The 18588-nt window shown below is 40.0% G+C and overlaps 1 protein-coding gene across 3 annotated transcripts in view; it reads right to left on the bottom strand.

Annotated features, from left to right (window-relative positions):
• The window catches only part of fggy (FGGY carbohydrate kinase domain containing), a 165287-nt gene that overhangs the window by 49278 nt on the left and 97421 nt on the right, over positions 1-18588 (bottom strand). For all 3 annotated transcript variants that reach the window (XM_055641858.1, XM_055641857.1, XM_055641859.1), the window contains exons 10-13: positions 13017-13124; positions 11118-11179; positions 5769-5916; positions 287-361 (exon numbers count right to left, since the gene is read on the bottom strand). In XM_055641858.1, the coding sequence (XP_055497833.1) occupies positions 287-361; positions 5769-5916; positions 11118-11179; positions 13017-13124 (393 nt within the window). The remainder of the gene's footprint in view (positions 1-286; positions 362-5768; positions 5917-11117; positions 11180-13016; positions 13125-18588) is intronic.

Here is an 18588-nt window from a genome sequence, read left to right on the forward strand (position 1 = left end):
TATTAAGTTGGAAGATCAGCCGTGATCATATTGAATGGCGGTGCAGGCTCGAAGGGCCGAATGGCCTACTCCTGCACTTATTTTCCATGTTTCTATGTTTCTATGAATGAACTCGTACCGTGGGACAGGGCTATTAGATCTGGTTGCTTAAGTGACTCAATTCCCACCTGAGATCCTATCATCGCTTTAAATAATGACGATGATGGTGCACTAAGAGAAATCTGCATTGCTCAGTGAAAGTATGCACTGTAGTTCAAAATAATGAATCATTTAAAACTCTACTTACTGCAATTGCTTGAACTGTAGCTAAGTAAAGCTTAGCAAGATCATCAAGACTGTTAGTCAGTGCTAATCCAGTTACCTATTGATGAAAGAGAAAGGCATTTTATTATAATTTCAAGACATAACTCGGCTCAAACGTTCAATTGCTACATTATCCCATTTATTTTGGACGTAATTAGTAAGCAATGATTTAAAAACAGACTTCATGATGCTATTGGTATTCTTAAATAATCAAACTGAAATTAACCCTGAAAAGTTACCAGTGGAAAATCTTGAATGAAAAGGATAACGTTTAAACACTGTATTTTAAGTATAGTAAAATTGTATTATTCCAACGCTGGACTAACAGATGTTCTGGACCACTGATTGTAATTCCTATTAATACCCAACACTCATTTAAAAAATAGATTTATAGAGTTATGTAACATAGAACTAGACCCTTTGGTCCAATTCGTCCATGCTGGGATCGGTGGCAGATGGGGACGGGTCTCCCTGTTTGCCGACTTCCCGGAGCTTCTGATCCCCCATTTTTGCACAGCTGCTCTTAAGCACAGGGTGGTACATCACATCCCTACTGCCGGTCCCCATTGCATGCAGGGGCGAGCAGGCTCCCGCCCGACAAGCTACGAATCGAGAAGGAGGAGTTCCGCCAGATGGAGGACATGGCGGTTGTGCGACGCTCCGACAGTCCGTGGGCATCCCCGTTGCACATGATCCCCAAATCATCTGGGAGGTGGAGACCGTGTGGGGATCACCAATGCCTGAACGCTGTCACGACCGCGGACCGCTGCCTGGTCCCGCATATTCAGCACTTCACGGCCCACCTGGATGGTGCTACCTTTTTTTCTAAGGTGGACTTGGTGTGCGACTACACCAGATTCCCATCCTCCCCGATGATGTACCCAAGACCGCTATCATCACCCCATTCGCCCTTTTTGAATGGCTGGGGATGCCGTTTGGTTTAAAGTATGTCGCGCAGGCTTTCTAGCGGCTCATGGATATGGTGGGTCGGGGGTTGGATTTTGTCTTCGTATACCTGGACGATAGTCTGGTCGCCAGCCGCTCCCACCAGGAACACTGCGCGCATCTACAGGTGCTGTTCCAGCGGCTTCAGGATCACGGGCTTGCAATCAACCCTGCTAAGTTTCAGTTTGGCGTTTGGCCTTCGCTCAATTTCCTTCCAAGGGCACCACGTCACCTCGCTGGGCACGGCCCCACTGCTCCTAGGGTGGAGGCCATTCAGCAGTTTCCTCGGCCACTCATCATCAAGGGGCTGCAAGAGTTTATCGGCATGGTAAATTTTTATCATGGCTTTGTGCCGGCAGCGGCCCGAATCATGCGGCCTTTGTTTCAGTGCTTAGCCGGTAAGCCACGGGATCTCATGTGGGATGATGAGACTGCGACTGCTTTCGACGGTGCGAAGGAGGCGTTGGCCAAGCCCACCATGCTAGTGCACCCACGAGCTGCTGCACCGACTGCCCTCACCATGGACGCCTCAGATACGGCTGGCGGAAGGGTTCTGGAGCAGTTCATCACCGGCTGCTGGCAGCTGCTTGCATTTTTCAGCCGTCATCTGCGACCTCCGGAGCGAAGCTACAGCGCTTTCAACCGGGAGCTCCTGGCCCTTTATTTGCCTGTCCGCCATTTTTGTTATTTCCTCGAGGCAGGCCTTTCACAGCCTTCACAGACCACAAGCCCCTGACGTTCGCCTTTACCAAGGTGTCCAACCCCTGGTCAGCTTGGCAAAAATGGCACCTGCCATTCGTGTCAGAGTTCTCCACCAACATTCAGCACGTGGCATGCAAGTTGAACTTGGTCGCAGACGCTTTGTCTCGCCCTGCCGTCCCGGCTGTGGCGTCTGTGGATTCCGGCGTGGATTATTTGGGGCAGGGCGCCGCGCAACACGTGGATGGCGAAATGTACGTTTACCGGACGGCTGCCTTGGGATTGACGTTGACTGATGTCCCGTTCAGTCCGGCAGGTGTGTCGGTCCTCTGTGACATGTCCACCAGGAGACCACAGCCTATTGTCTCTGTGGGTTGGCGGCAGCGTGTGTTCGAACCTGTCCATGGTCTGGCCCATTCCTCCACCCGGGCGACTTCTGCGTTGGTGGCGGTCAAGTTTATCTGGCTGGGCCTCCGTAAACAGGTTGCAGCCTGGGCCAAGTTCTGTATTCACTGACAGATGTCGAAAGTCCAGTGGCATGTGCGGGTGCCGCTGCAGGATTTTGTGGTTCCCCCCCTGCTGTTTCCCGCACATTCATGTCAATTTGGTGGGTCCGCTGCCGACGTCTCGCATGCCACCCACCTACTGACTGTCGTGGATCGCTTCACGAGGTGGCCAGAGGCAATTCCACTCGCCGACACCTCCACCGCGTCTTGAGCTCGGGCTCTCACGGCCCACTGGATTGCTCGTTTTGGTGTGCCTGCGGACATCTCCACTGACCGGGTGGCTCAGATTACTTTAGCTTTGTGGTTGGCTTTGGCACAACTGTATGGGGCTCAGTTGCATCACACCACGGCCTTTCACCCTCTGGCCAACGGGTTAGTGGAGCGCTTCCATCGGCATTTGAAGTCGGCGCTGAAGGTGCGGCTCAAGGGCCCAGAATGGGTCGACCAGTTGCCTTGGGTATTGCTGGGTATTCGCACGGCACCGAAGGCCGATTTAGACACGCCATCCGCTGAGCCCATGTACGGCACCCCGTTGCGGGTTCCTGGGGATTTTCTTCCTGCGGCTCGAGGGCAGCAGGAGCCCACTTCGTCTGTGTTGGCGAATCTCCAGGAGAAAGTGCGCGGCCTGGCTCCCATCCCGACCTCTCGGCATAGGGTTGCTCCGGTATATGTGTCGCCGGAGCTTAACAGTTTATTTGTGTTTCTCCGCGGGGACTCGTACTGGACTCCGCTGCAGCGGACTTATGAAGGTCCTTCCGGGTGTTGCGCTCTGGTGTCGCAACTATTCTTTTGGATGTCGGGAGTAGATCGTTTCGGTCGCTCGCCTCAAGCCCACCCACGTGGATATCGATAGCCCAGTGGTGGTGGCTCAACCCCAGCGTACAGGTCATCCTCTGGTCGTCTCAGTTGCACCTGTTGTGCCTGTTTTCCCTGTGGCTTTACCGATTGCTGGCTCTGTTCCGCCAGTTTTGTCTGTTCCGTCGGTTGTACCTGCTCCTCTCATTTCTACTTCGTCCGGTTGCCCCATTCGGCCTCCCACTCGGTTCCATACCTCGGGTTCTGGGCGTTTCCTGTAGCGGCACCTCCCGGTGGCTTGGGGCAATGGAAACCTTCGCTATTGGCTGGTACTATCACGTGATCGCGGGTGTGTTTGCGCGGGCTTTTGCTCCTCAGTCGACAAGGCTCCTCCCGTATAGCAGGAGCTATTATTTATATTTGGCTGACCCAGGACGCGGTTTTCATATATTTCTTTTTGTTTGTCGTTTACAAAAAAAGACTTGCTTTACTCAACTTGCCTGTCTCGCCAAAATACCATTTGTTTATTTATTTCTAAACTTCATGTCTTAAGTTTAGCCTATGGGATAGCATGTGGGCTGAAGTCAGGGCCATTGGGATTGACTATCACCACCGTCTGATTTTGGTTGGGGTGGTGTTTTCAGAGTCAGGATCAGGTGATGGTCAAGGTTGATGGAATGCTGTCCCAAAGAATAAGATTTGACCATATGCATTAATTGGCAGCTCTGGACTCCATGGACTAATTATCTTTCCATCTTACTCGGGTGGTATCACCTACTGAAGGTCTACTTCTGCACTATGGCTCATGTTGCTCATAGGACTTGCACGTGCACATAAATATCTCAAAAATAAAGTCCACATGTCTGTTGCATACTGTGCATGGCTGGTAGCTTCCAATTGTTTGCACGTTATATGCAAAGCCTTGAAGGAAAATTGCAAACTTCTTTCCACACACAGTATAAAATAAATGTTATTTTTTCTTTGCTGTGCTCTGCATTGTAAAACATTTTTTTTTGCTGGAAATGAAAGTAAAATTAACCATATATCCCTCATCTGTGCTTTTATCTTAAATATACACTTTATTAATATTGCCTTCTGTAATTCTTTTCTTAATAAGTAATTAAATCTTGTTTATTTCCAGTACAATGATTTAAAAATAGGGGCGATTTTCGGTCATATTTCAGCCAATTTCCGAGAAATATATTTTTATTTGTTGCATGTTTAGTTGCATGAACATTCCGTAATATAATTCCATCAGTCAACTCAAATGTTCAAAATTGGGAATGAGACGATATTGGGAATCTTGTAAATAATTTTGGCTTTCTTATACTTGCTTTGAAGGTAGTTCAAGAAGATTCATTTGGTGGACTCCTGGAAAGAAGGGGTTAGCTTATGAGTGGATTAAATAGGTTGGACCCACACTCATTGGAGTATTGAAGAATGGTAGATGATATTATTAAAAAGTAAGATTCTGGGAGGATATTTCCCTGCATGTCTAGAAACGGAAGGCATACTTTTAGTAAAATGGATTGCTCAATGGAGATGAAAACTAGAAGACATTTCCTCAGACAATCAGAAATCTTGGAAATTATCTACCCCAGAAAGCTGAATCATTTAATGTACTGAATAGATAGGCAGGGTTTTGGTCTCTCCCTCTGTGTCATAATAAGTAATAACATCAGATTAGCCATGATCTTCTTGAATACAGAGTAGTCTCAAGAGACCATATGGCTACTTCTACAATAACACAATTACACTGCTGAACTTGGAGTCCCGCTGATAGATTTCTCTGGTCCCTCCGTCCCCATTGTTTAATTATTCTGTATTTCTTGATTATTCTGTATCTTCTCTCTTTCTATTTTTTTTATTTCTTTATGTACAACTACTATGGACTGACGCAAAACTACATTTCGTTGTACTCATACTTGTATTTGTGCGATGACATTAAAGTTGAATTGAATTGAATTGTGTTCTTGGTCCTTACATTGTTATGTTCCTATTATCCTATGCTGCTGGAATCCAGCTACGTTTTGGGAGAATATGGTTTGGCGGAAGAGATAAGCAAGTACAGCCTTACCTTCCTCAGACGGCCAAGCACATAGACTGTTCATGACATGAGAACTACACAAATAGGCACAAAAAGCAATAGAGAAAATTCTAATCACATTCCTTTCATGCTAAACGTTCTCTGAAAACTGTTCACTGTTTTAAGGACAAAATAAACCATTATTCTAATTTACTGTTTAGAACACCAGCCACATTGAAAATTAAAAAAGCTCAGATATTTAGGACTAGTCGAAAACAGTAATGAATCAGACAGAAACTTTAAGCCAAATGAATGGAAAAAGGCAGCTAATGAAGAAAAATATCTCAGCACTCGCTGACAAAAAGAAATTATTTCAACAAAAATCAATCAAATTGGCAGCTAGAAAGAAATTACATACATTTTTTTCCGAAACGTTGTCATTGTTTCAAACCAAATCTGTAAAAGGTTTCTTTGTAACAGTGAAATGTACCTACCATGCCCTTTAGTGTAGGATCTGCTAAGGGAGATCTGTTGCCATGGAAATCAGGCCAAACATGTAAATCAACTGTTAGCATGCCCACAGCAGAACACTTTTTAATGGACTCCAGGTGACAGTTTAAGTACATGTAGACATTTTTCCCACTAAAAGAAAAGAAAACATTCTGAAATCAACCATTTATAACTATAACATTGCTCAGTTATATGCCAAGAATAAAAATGGTCATTTAGTTGCTTTCATTTTGGGAATAAAATTATATGAGATTTTTGAAAAGTGAGCTTATGTTTTGCGTCAAAAAAAACTTACGAGCCTATGTTTACACTGTAAAGTAATTGGGGCAGATTCAAGACATGTATGCAAATGCAAATATGCACAAGAACAAAATGTATACTCTGTGAAACGTTTTCCCTACTTCTGATTTTAAAATGGAGTTTAAATATATTTAAAACTATGGTTTTTGTAATGGTATCTGTTTAAGACAAAGGTTTCTGGTAGCAAAATGATTTATCCTTCAAATGATTATTCATGTTTACTTCTCTCTTAATATCATGTGAAGTTCATTAGTTTGATAAATGTTTGATTTTTCAAAAAAAACTGAAAAAAAATCTCATATTTAGCACTAACAACTAATATGGGCACTCCTTAACCAGGATTGATTAATAATAAACTTAATGCATCCAGGGAGAAACAAAACAGAGATACAGAGATTGTAAACCCAATTAATATCTTATTTCACCAGCTGTATTGTCTGTTGAAATGCTTCACTCAAAAATTCTGAAGTTCTTTTCATTTTGTGGAATGCAGTGTAAATTGAGGACAAAACAATCCAAAAGTATGGGTACGAATAACCAGTTTAAAGTTAGCTACTGTAATTGTGAACTTAATTGTGAACATATTAATAGTAGCGTGGCCTTTTTAGGTTAATACATTTTAAAATGTTGGTTAATACAACATGTCAAATTTATTGCAGAAGGGAAAATAGTTAACTGCATTTTCAAAACATTCAGATACTCCAATGATGCAAATCATTCAACTGATATTATTTCAGAGACATCACAGTTGCAAATGAGCCTATTGTCAGTCCACTTTTCAGGATGTATCTACATTCATCTCATTGTTGAAGGCCAAATGTAAATTGGAGGAACAGCACCTCATATTCCGCTTGGGCAGCCTCGTATTGGCCCCTGCCACAGGAACCATATAATCCCGCGCTACCTGCTCCATGGTCGGATAGTCGGCGACCAAACCGTCTCCCCCACCTGGTTTGCCAGGTGAGGAGGAGGCTGTGGACCCCCAGCAGTACCAAAAACAAGACCTGTCAAAGACCAGATGAGCTCCTAGTGAGTGAACGGCCTTCCACACTTCAGTAAGTAAGTAAGCAAGTAAGTTTATTGGCCAAGTATTCACATACAAGGAATTTGCCTATGTGCTCCGCCCACAAGTAACAACATGACATACAGTGACAGTTACGAATGACTCAGAAAACACTAAACATTAATAATAATAAAACATTAATGAAAAAACACCATTGATCAAGCATGTGAACCAACAAAATACCAGATCAAAGGGAGGCTACAGATGTTTGGCTGTTGAGTAGAGCAACTACTCATGTATAAAAACTGTTTTTATGTCTGGCTGTGGCAGCTTTGACGGTCCAGAGTCGCCTTCCACAGGGAAATGATTCAAAGAGTTTGTGGCCAGGGTGAGAGGGGTCAGAAATGATCTTGCCCGCTTGCTTCCTGGCCCTTGCAGTGTACAGTTCATCAATGGAGGGAAGGTTGCAGCCAATAATCTTCTCTGCTGATCAGACGATTCGCTGCAGCCTCCAGGTGTCGCGTTTGGTGGCTGAGCCAAACGAGACGATGATGGAGAAGGTGAGAACAGACTCTACGATGGCCGTGTAGAATTGGACCATCATTGCCTGTGGCAGATTGTGCTTCCTCAGCTGCCGCAGGAAGTACATCCTCTGTTGTGCCTTTTTGACTGTTGCGATCGCTGTCGTACATCGCATCGTAAGGCACCGTGCCCGTTGATGTTTTCAACGATGATGATGATGATGAGCCGACAACCCAGCAGTATGAATGTTGATTTCTTTAACTTCAAGTAACCCCTTGCATCCCCTCTCTTCCTCCCACCCTAGTCATCGCACTAATTTCACTGTCATCCTGTTGAGTTTCATTGTCTGTACAACTCATTATCACCTAGCCCACAATGAGTCATTGTCGGATCCACCTTTCCTTAATCATTGTTACTTTTTGTGCATATCTTTCATTCATTTGTTCTGTATTGGTCTATATCTCCATCTATTTCTCTTGTTTCCTTTTCCCCTGACTCTCAGTCTGAAGAAGGGTCTTGACCCGAAAAGTCACCTATTCCTTGTCTCCAGAGATGCTGCCTGACCCGCTGAGGTACTCCAGCTTTTTGTATCTATCTTTGGTTTTAACCAGCATCTGCAGTTCCCTCCTACACATTGTTGAAAGCCCCATTGTTTCTATCGCATGCTGATAATGAAGCCTTTTGCTTCCATGGAATTGCTTGTTTTTTTCCAATTGAGAGACCCAAACAAATGATGAAACATTCCAATTTACACTACTTTCTATGCCAATTTGGTAAACAGGCCTAAACATCAAATTTTCTGCCATTTTCCAGAATATAAAAATCATTTAAGGTCACGGAGCTGTGATTCCTCATAGTGTATTTTTTATTTTAGTCTCTTTTTTTTTAACATAGAAATCAACATTTGAAGTCACTAAATCCTCATATATTACACACCATTCTAATGAAAATGCAATAGCAGTAACGATTCAGCTTTAAATTATTTTCAGTTATCGTACCCTAAAATGTACCCTTTAATTAGGCACAGAAGACATTGATAATTGCTGTATCAATGCACAATGTTACATGAATGTTGGCAAAGTTTACTTAATTTATTTAGACCTACTGTATTGCGATAAGTATTGTCTTGTACATGTGTGGTGGTACACCGCGTTAACAGGAAAGTCTGGGTTATGAACTTTAATTCTGCATTCAATTACATAGTTCAGTTAATTCCAATTGCATGCATGAACCATACATTTGATACGTCTAATATTTTTACAGATGTTGATAAACTCTCAGAAAACCAGAAACTGTTGCCTTATGCCTTTTCATAAGGTTTTCTCTGCCTTAATTGTAATATGTCGCATTTAAACTGTTCATTGAAGAAATTCAAGAATGAAAATTAAATACTAAAATGGCTGAAAAGCTATTTTCATGTGAGCGCATTTAGAAATTACAGAACTCAATGGCATTATTTCTATTTTATCTAATTCCCATAATTTGGAGTGTAATAGCACTAAATTTGTTTGGATAATTAACAAAACCAGCCCTGACAGCCGATCCCAAATTGAAGTTGAATTCACATACAACGATGATTGGAATTTGGAAGATGCAACTTTTGCAGGCCTAGGCAAGTTCTGAATGGAAAGTACTGACAATTTAGGAATGTATATATATATATAAATAAACAACATTAATTTGATGAATTGAGATTAAAGGTCTGATTAAAGGGCTTCAAACCTGTCCTTTGAGGTCTTTCACTGTTGATGGAATGTTTATATTAGATACTTTATTTGCTACCATCCTAACTTGCATTTTGCATACACAATAAAAAAATGATATTAAAAATGAGTCTTCTATTTTTTCTGGGATGAAACTATGTTACATGACAGAACATGGAAAAGTGCAGCATAGGAACAGGTCCTTCGGCCCACCATGTTTATGCCGAACATGATGCCAAAAACATATCCCTCCATTCCCTGCATATCCATGTGCTCATTCAAAAATGTTTTAAATGCCACTTTTGTATCTGCCTTCACCACCATCCTCTGCAATAGCTCAATAATATTATGAAGCAAGCACAGAAAAAATTGAGACTGGTTCTTGGAATTATGATTCTGTCAGGTGAAGAGAGTACCTACGTTAGGCCTTTATTCTTCAAAGTTTGGGAGACTAAGAGATGGTCTCATTGAAATGCATAAAGTCCTTAGAGAACACTGTAGAGAACTCTGTATATATGAGGACAATCCCTCCCTGGCTAAACAACATAGAAACTACAGGTAGGGCATTTTGGACTAAAATTGAGTCAAGAAAGGAAGTTACATTTACACCAAAGTTGATGAAAACTTCCAAGAGTAAGAAGCAGTACCAAGACAGCCATCAATATACTGTTAAAAGGAGTTGAGAGAGGCAACTGTGTTGGCCCACAACAAAGAATGGTTCATATTAAAAGACAGACAGGGATGGGACTAATAAATGTTCTCTTGCTCAGTTTATGAAAGTGAATAAAGTCCAAGGAGAAGTTGCATAATCCAAGTTCGGATAGAAGATGGTGGAGGTGGACAAGGACTATTTGGGCATCCATTAAATGTAGAACCAAAGGGCAATGGACTGCTCTGGCATGGAACCGACGTTTCAGCGGATCTGAATGAGAATGGTGAGAAAAAAATGTTTACAGCTAAGAAAACGGAAATTATTAAATTTGTGGAAATAGATTAGAACATATTTATATGCTCATTTTACACAGCATGATCTCATCCCATTCCTGTTAATTTGGACATTTAAGAGTCTGTTAGGTCCTGACAGAAAGCTGCATCCACTGGGACTGCAAATTGGGAAATTAATGTACAGAAGAAAGTTGCTAACAGACCTATAATTTTATGAAATGCCTTATTTCCATGGGGCCAGCTGTTGCTGCGAGCATATATTCAGAAAATTGGTCCTTTGGTTAGTTTCACAAGCATCATGTAACATATAAGGTCATTAATAACTTTTGGAAATATTAGTGAACAAATGTTTAGCATGATCATATGATTTTTCTCTGGACATTCTTGTTAATGTTACACAAGTACTAGGCCCAATAATATTGTCAACAGTAATTTCAAGGCATTCTGAGGTAAATAATTTAATAATCTTCAATTGGATTTGCACTAGATTTTTTAACTGGTAAGTGCTACCACAGCACTTGGTAACTTTGTACACAATCAATTTTAGAAATAATAATATTTTACCTGAACCACAAAAAAAATTTGAGTCAAATCTTAAATGCCACAATGATAGTTTGCACAGCAAAGGCTATAAATGCTAACCTTGCCAGTGAAACTCATATCCTAAACAATGGTAAAAAACTATAGCTAAGTGGAAAAAAATACTACTGTGAAAAAACATCTAACATATTCCAATAAAGTACACATTCCAACACAACAGAAAAGCTACCATTCATCCAAATCATCATTCATTCTGATATATTTAAAAAAATTGTAAAGTAGGCATTGCCATCAGGCTACAATACAAGAGCTAGACAGACCTCGCCTTCGCATTGGACTCCAGCTCTGGGAATGCAGCATGACTTTTAACAACATGGTCCATCTAAAACAAAGAAACACGTTGTGGCAAGGCTGTTAGTCTTCTGAATGAGTAAGATCTGCAAACTTTAAGTACACTTCCAAATTGACAATGTTCCTCATTATAACTTCAGCATGAAATTACAGGATGCTACAGAAAATAGAGACTATGGAGTGGAGGGAAATTTATTTTAAATGCCTTTTGTAAGAATTGTTATGAGATGATTACAAACAATGGGTTTATAACTTTTTTTGTAAACAAAACTGGTTAACTGATTGATATTTAAGATTCTTGAACACCTTTTTATACAATGAAATAAGCAAAACGATATTAGGTGTTAAACTGAAACAACATATTTACAATGTGATAAAGATGGTTGTATAGAGTGAATTGAATATTTTGAGTGTGAATTTTGAGGGATTTACCCGGGACTGATAGTTAATCTGCACAAGCTTTTTGTTTCAGTAGAAACACCGATGATTCATTATTCTTTAGAAATGATAATTAGTTCAGTTTCAATCCTACAAAACCAGTGCCCAGATGATAGAACTCTTACTTCTGACTCCATCAAAATTGTCTTCACTCAATTGTCCTAAACTTATGCTGGAATTCTCAGTTAGCACATCTAATCTTATTTTATCATTCAGTTGGAAGAAGAACAGAAAATCTTCCAACGATCTGCAACTATAGCTTTATAAATCAATATGCAAGCATTAAATTGTCTCTCCTTAACATGAATATTGTTACCCCTGCTAATATACCATCGGTTTTTGAGTTCAAGAATCACTCTGGCACAGCGGTAGAGTTGCTGCTTTACAGTGCCAGAGACTTACAGAGCTGATGTTTGACAGACCAATGCATGCAATAATTTTGGCTGACAGATTAGCGTTGAACTAGGAGAGTTCAGAGTTGGGTTGTTCAAAGTTTTGAATGTTTCTATTCATCTTTTAAGGTGAAAAATTATGATCCCTTGTCATTATTTTGAATTTTGAAATATGTAGGAGATAGGGAGGGTTGTACAGATAGACTTAACCAACAGTTCATCCTTAACCAATGACTACAATGTTTGTTAAAATAACAATTTACAAAAGGTTTAATTTAGCAAAATGCCGTATGTGCTTCACAGAGGCATTATCAACAAAATGTGACATTTCTGTCCTGGTTTTATTAAATATTTTAAAAGAAGAGAGGGCGGCATGGTGGCACAGCGGTAGAGTTGCTACATGACAGTGCCAGAGACGTACAGAGCTGATGTTTGACACACCAATTCATGCAATTGTTTCAACATGTGGCCTCTGGAAGATCATGGCTGGTTGGGAGTACAAAATGACCATAAAGTATTGGCTGAGCAGAGGCAGAGTGCTATGTGCTTAAGAATATTTGCACGACAGAATGGGGTTGATATCCACGCATCACCAACTCTTATAAATGTAAATGATATGTTATGCAATAGAAAAACAGAAAACCCTTGCTGCATAAAGAAAGTTATATTAGTTTAGTGCGGAGCTTTGTAAAAAAAAGTGTACACACGGATAAGTACAGCAATTTTGTTAAATGTTGGCAATAATTTTGTGCTCTGTTAAAATAAATCCAGAAAGAATGAGTTTCCTATCATTTATTATTAATCTGAAAGTATTCCTGTTTTCTCTACTTCATGTTCGATCATTTCTTTATATCCTGAATTGCGTTTTTACAAAGTATCAGAACTTTTAAAATTTTAACATATCTGGTCAATAAAATGCCACAATAAACCTGACAGTATACAAATGTTTCAGTGTTGTCAGTGCTTTTTATGTCCCCAAAATACAAAGAATATTCCCTCACAAGGTTCCTTGACTATACTTTTCAGAATCATTCTTACCAGTTTTCCAGTAGCACTTTGTCCACCTTCATTTAACCATAAATCAGGTACCATAGCAGAGAAATAAGGGCCCCAAACACCAGGCACAAATATTGGACTTTTACTAATCTGGGGAACAAAATTTAAAAAAAAGTTTAACATAAATTAAATGGTCAACTAGTAATGTCAGTTGTTGAGGCCACATTAGGCATGTACTCCAGCAGTTGAAACTTATTGCTTGTAAGTGTAATAATAAAATTAAGAATTCCAATGGTAATAGAAAATAAACCAGTACTTCAACAGAAAAATCACCTTTCCTTATTTTTTCAAATTTCTTCCAATTTTGGTAGGGACAAGATGAGTTGGCTGTACTCCACTTTAAGCAATTGGCACTCTGTAATATATATGCTCATCTATTATTCTTATGAAATGCCTTTGGCTGCTTTTGAACCCTGAAAATCAAATTAGATTGGGTCTGCCAGCTAATTCCAACATAGATCGTTGGTACATATGGTGGGGACCAACACTAAAATCTAAATATAACTCGCTGCTTTTTGGATTAGCAATTAAACCAGAAACCATCAGACTTTTCAAGCTGCTCAACAAAAAGTTAAAGATCCATATCAGAGATCAAAGAAGATTTGGGGTATCTTCATGCCTGTTTAGAAAAGAACAGGTGGCCAAATCCTTGCCTTCAATAATGGGATACAAAACAGATTAGCTGGTTATATGTTTCATTGTTGCTTTCAGGACATTGTTCATGCATACTGCTTCTTTTGTCAATGTAATATGATAAGTTGTTTATTATTTTAAAGCACTTTGAGACAGTTTAATGTGATGAGACACCACATAAATGCTACCATTACAAACACTTCAGTCCATGTTTATTTCACAGAGCGAATAACACAGACCTTGCTTTAGAACATAAGAACGAGGTGCAAAAGTAGGCCATAGGACACGTCAAGCTTACACTTCAGATTATTAAGATCACAGCTGTTTTTCTCTCACCCCCATTTTACATTATTTTCCCCTATATACCTGGATTCCCTTAACACCCAGCAATCTATCAATCTGTTTTTAAGGAACATAAAAAATGGGCCCCTGAAGCCCACTGGGGCAGAGAATTCACCATCCTCTCAGTGAAAAAAATTCTCCTCATTTTATCATAACCTACCTATTCCTTATTCTGAAACTGTGCTCCCTGTTTTGAGACTCCACCGCTAAGTAAAACAATCTACTCTACATTTGAGAGATATTTTTTTTGGCAATGTTGTGCCTGATAAGAAATAGAATAATGTTAACTAGAGTGTGATCCCCTTTCAACTGCCTGAATGATGAACTCTCCACCACAGGTCTGTGCAACTGCAACTTTTGTTCATAGTCATATTTAGTTCATGATGTTTTAAGTCATCCTTTAATCATATTAAAGCAATAAAATACAATCTGCTCACCTTTTAGATACATTGTCAGTTATACAGTGTTATGAAAATTATGATAAAATACCAAAAGGACCAGAAGCTGCAACGTTGTATAAAATTATACTTAAATACCTTTCCTGAAATATGGTAAGTGAAAAGCTCATCTAAGTTATGAAAAAAGCTGTCGAAAAATAGTGTCAACGTGAAGTGTCCTTTCAGCACATGTTTAATTCAAGTTGCCATCTTGGTAAAGGATTGAAGCCTGGATAATGATTAAGGTGTTAATCACCACGGAAATGGGAAACTTGTGACCATGCATCAGGAGTCCTCAGAAGTGTATTTAGCACTGTTGCCATCATGTTCTTCAGGCTTTGGCTTTCATATGAGCTTTTCAATTGAATAAAATTGACTTTCGTCAAAGGATGTATAGAGGAAAAGAACAACAGAGCAACAGAGTTGTACATTGGTACATTGGAATGGGAGAAGACCCTTGTTCAGACATCGACCCGAAACGTCACCCATTCCTTCTCTCCAGAGATGCAGCCTGTCCTGCTGAGTTACTCCAACACTTTGTGTCTATCATCAATTTAAACCAGCATCTGCAGTTCTTCCTTTCACATACTAATACTGTCACTGGCCAGAACTATGCAGAGCAGAGAGTTATATATAGCTCTTAGGGCTAACAGACTCAAGGGATATGGGGAGAAAGCAGGAACAGGGTACTGATTTTGGATGATCAGCCATGATCATATTGAATGTGGTGCTGGCTCGAAGGGCCGAATGGCCTACTCCTGTACCTATTTTCCATGCTTCTATGTTACATCCAAACATCAATCAGCAAGCAATGCATGTTTGGCACCAGAGATGGCCAATCGGAGTTCAACATTCCAGCTAAACCCTCCAACAGCTGAACATGTCTACAACAGCAGAAGAAACCCAACAGTGCTGGATAAAAAGCATTGAAAGTTTCGTTATCATAATGACCCTATGCAGCCTTCATTTAATAATGTTATGCTAAAGTGCAATTCTATGAGTTATAACATGCATTGGGGATATTCTTAATTTTGATGATAGTAAAAAAATAAGAAATATCTACTACGTTTACAATATACTTCATTCGATCTTCATTTCTATTGAATAAATTGAGAGAAAATGTCTACAACTTTTAATCATGGTACTAGAGTCTCCACTTCAACGGTGCTTTTTAGTTTTGAAACATTTTAAGATATTTTAACTACAGCTGGTACTCAAGTTATTTTCTTCAGGATCAGTATCAGGATCAAGGTGATTTCACAGAGTGTTCTAATGTGTTATATTGGAGGTTGTTTTAAAAAAAAAAAATAGATGGCTCACCTGCCTTCAAATTCAGGAACAAACCTGACAGAGACATTCCATTCTCTGCTCTTGCCACCACATTAACAGGACAAAATGGCTTATAGTGGTGTTTCTGCACACCTATTTTATTCCACCTAGCAGCAGCATCTTAATTATAACATTGCTGTCGAAAACCAGTTTTCCCAATGGAGTTCTTTTAAAGATGAATTACCAGCTAATGTAGAAGATTGGCCAAACATTAAGCAGGATTTCTGAACATTTCCATAATGAAAAATAAAGCAGACTCTGTTTAAAAAGGACGACTTACTTTGTTGTAAATATAGAAAGCAACTACGAGGTCTGAATGGGTGTAGAATAGCAATCATCTCTATTTTTGTCATTGCTTCTTTGAAATATGGTCATCACATATAAAACCATCACATACAAGGTACAGGTGAATCACACATTCAAACATTAAGCAAAATGCACTAAGAAATAATACATTTACCTAAATCACCTAAAGCACCTGAACTGAACTCTAAAATCACAGCAAATCTAAAGATTTGCTCATGAATCTTATTTGTACAACTTCATGACCAGTGCTCTTCAATTCTTGCTCTGTCATCTTTCAAATCCCTGTTATTTTAATCAATAGACAGTTTTATTTGTTCTACATGATAAAGCAAGTCCATCAGTTAATGTACAGAACAGCTCCTTTCTGCTGATAATCTTATAAACGTAGGATTGCTGGTGATGCATTAGGGCTGGGTACGCCTGAAGCTGATCAAAAGCAGTTTGAACATCAGCTTGATCAGACATGCCTCTCATTGCTGTGAATTAACTCCAAGCATTTATCACCACTGCCTCGGGGCAATTTGAAACAAAACATGACCCTGAATTGCTGGGTTTTGCAAACCTGTGCGACAGGAACATTAAAAATCACACCTAAAGTGTCCATTACCACTAAGAACCTTTTGCACTTGACGATTAATCGAATGAAGCGAGAATAAATATTGGGCCACAACTTCAGATGAGTGCAGATAAATGTTTGAATAAGAATATCCAACATATGTTTACAGTTGAAATGCCCTGCGTTTTGCTGTCATGTGACTCACAATTTAATTTTGCAGAATGTGGTTAAATTCCTGTGCATGTTGGTACATAGAAACTAAATTAGACAGTGGAAGTAAGGGCTTGTCCATTTCAAATTAAAGTTTTGTTTAAAAGCATGATTAATTACTGTCTAATAATCTTTATATATTGAAAATCAACTATTACAAGTATGCAGTCTCATTTCTTCAAGGAATAGGGTTATACAAATTTGACAAGTCAGAAGGAACCCATTTGGCCACTGTTTTAGTTCCAGTCAATGGTGCAAGTTATGGCTCCGTGGACATATCAGAATAGCTTTAAAATCCGATTAAGGCTTCTGCCTCAACCACTCTCTGAGGCAGTGAGTTCCTACCATCCCTTAGATTTAAACATTTTCCACATCTCTCTTCTGTTTAGGTGGGATAGAGGAAATGAAACAAAGGCTCATCAATTTGAATTATATATTGGGGAATTGTTCTATGAGAAGACATTGTGCAGACTGGGCTTACTTGCACTCTGAACAGAGGTGATCTTACTTATGACACTTGCCAGAATGTTGTTTCTCAAGGTCAGGGTGTCTCAAACCAAGTACATAGAACAGAATGAAATAGGAACCTGCCCTTCGGCCCACGATATCTGTGCTGTACATGATGCCAAGACTAACTCTTTTCTGCCTGCACATAATCTATATCCCTCCATTCCCTGTATATCCAAATGTCTATCCAAAATTCTCTCAAATACCCCAACCATATCTGCCTGAACCACCAGCCCTGCCACAGCGTTCCTGGCACTCACCATCCTATAAGAAAAAAATTTGCTCCGCACATCTTCTTTAAACTTTGCCCTCTCACCTTAAAGCTATGCCATCCAGTTTTTGATTTTGTCATCCTGGGAAAAAGGATTTGTATACCCTATCTTTACCTCTCCTAATTTTATATACTTATGTCAGGTCTCCCATCAACCTCTGGCATTCCAGAGAAACCAAACCAAGTCTGTCCCTGTACCTAAGATCCCCTAATCTAAGCATCATTCTTGTAAACCTCCTCTGCACCTTTTCTAAAGCCTCCACATCCTTCCTGTAATGGGGCAAGCAGAATTTCACACAATATTCCAAACATGGCCTAACCAAAGTGACCATATGCCTTCTTTAGCTTCTTGTGTTGCCACCTTCAGGGAGTTATGGACTTGAACCCCAAGATCCTTCTGCACATCAATACGGTGAAGGGTCATGCCATTAATTGTGTATTTTTCCTTCAGATTTGACCTCCCAAAGTGCAACTCCCTAGACATTCTTGGATTAAATTCCATCTGCCATTCCTCCACCCATTTCTGCAGCTGATCAATATCCAACTGCATATTTGACAGCATTCCTCACAGCCCGAGACCCCAGAAATCTTTGTGTCATCTAAAAGCTTAATGTTAGTGTCAGTAGCAAAATTCTATATTGGCCATTCAGGATAGGGTAGAGAAAATGTCTTTCCCAAAGGTGGTGAATCTGTACAATTCTCTAATCAGGAGAAGTGTGGAAGTTAATTTGCCAAATAGATTCACAACACTGACATTGAGTAAGTAAGGGGATGTGGAACTGAGGTCAAAGATCATCAGTGATTTTATTTAAAAGCACAACAGAAGTGAGGGGCGATATAATCTGCTTCTCCTATTTCTTAGTTTCTTATGTTCATATTTATCTACCTTACTCACAGTAGATGCTGTATGTAGTAATAATAATAATACATTTTATTTATGGGCGCCTTTCAAGAATCTCAAGG

This window comes from Leucoraja erinacea, chromosome 10 (assembly GCF_028641065.1).
Source record: "Leucoraja erinacea ecotype New England chromosome 10, Leri_hhj_1, whole genome shotgun sequence".
Taxonomy (NCBI): domain Eukaryota; kingdom Metazoa; phylum Chordata; class Chondrichthyes; order Rajiformes; family Rajidae; genus Leucoraja; species Leucoraja erinaceus.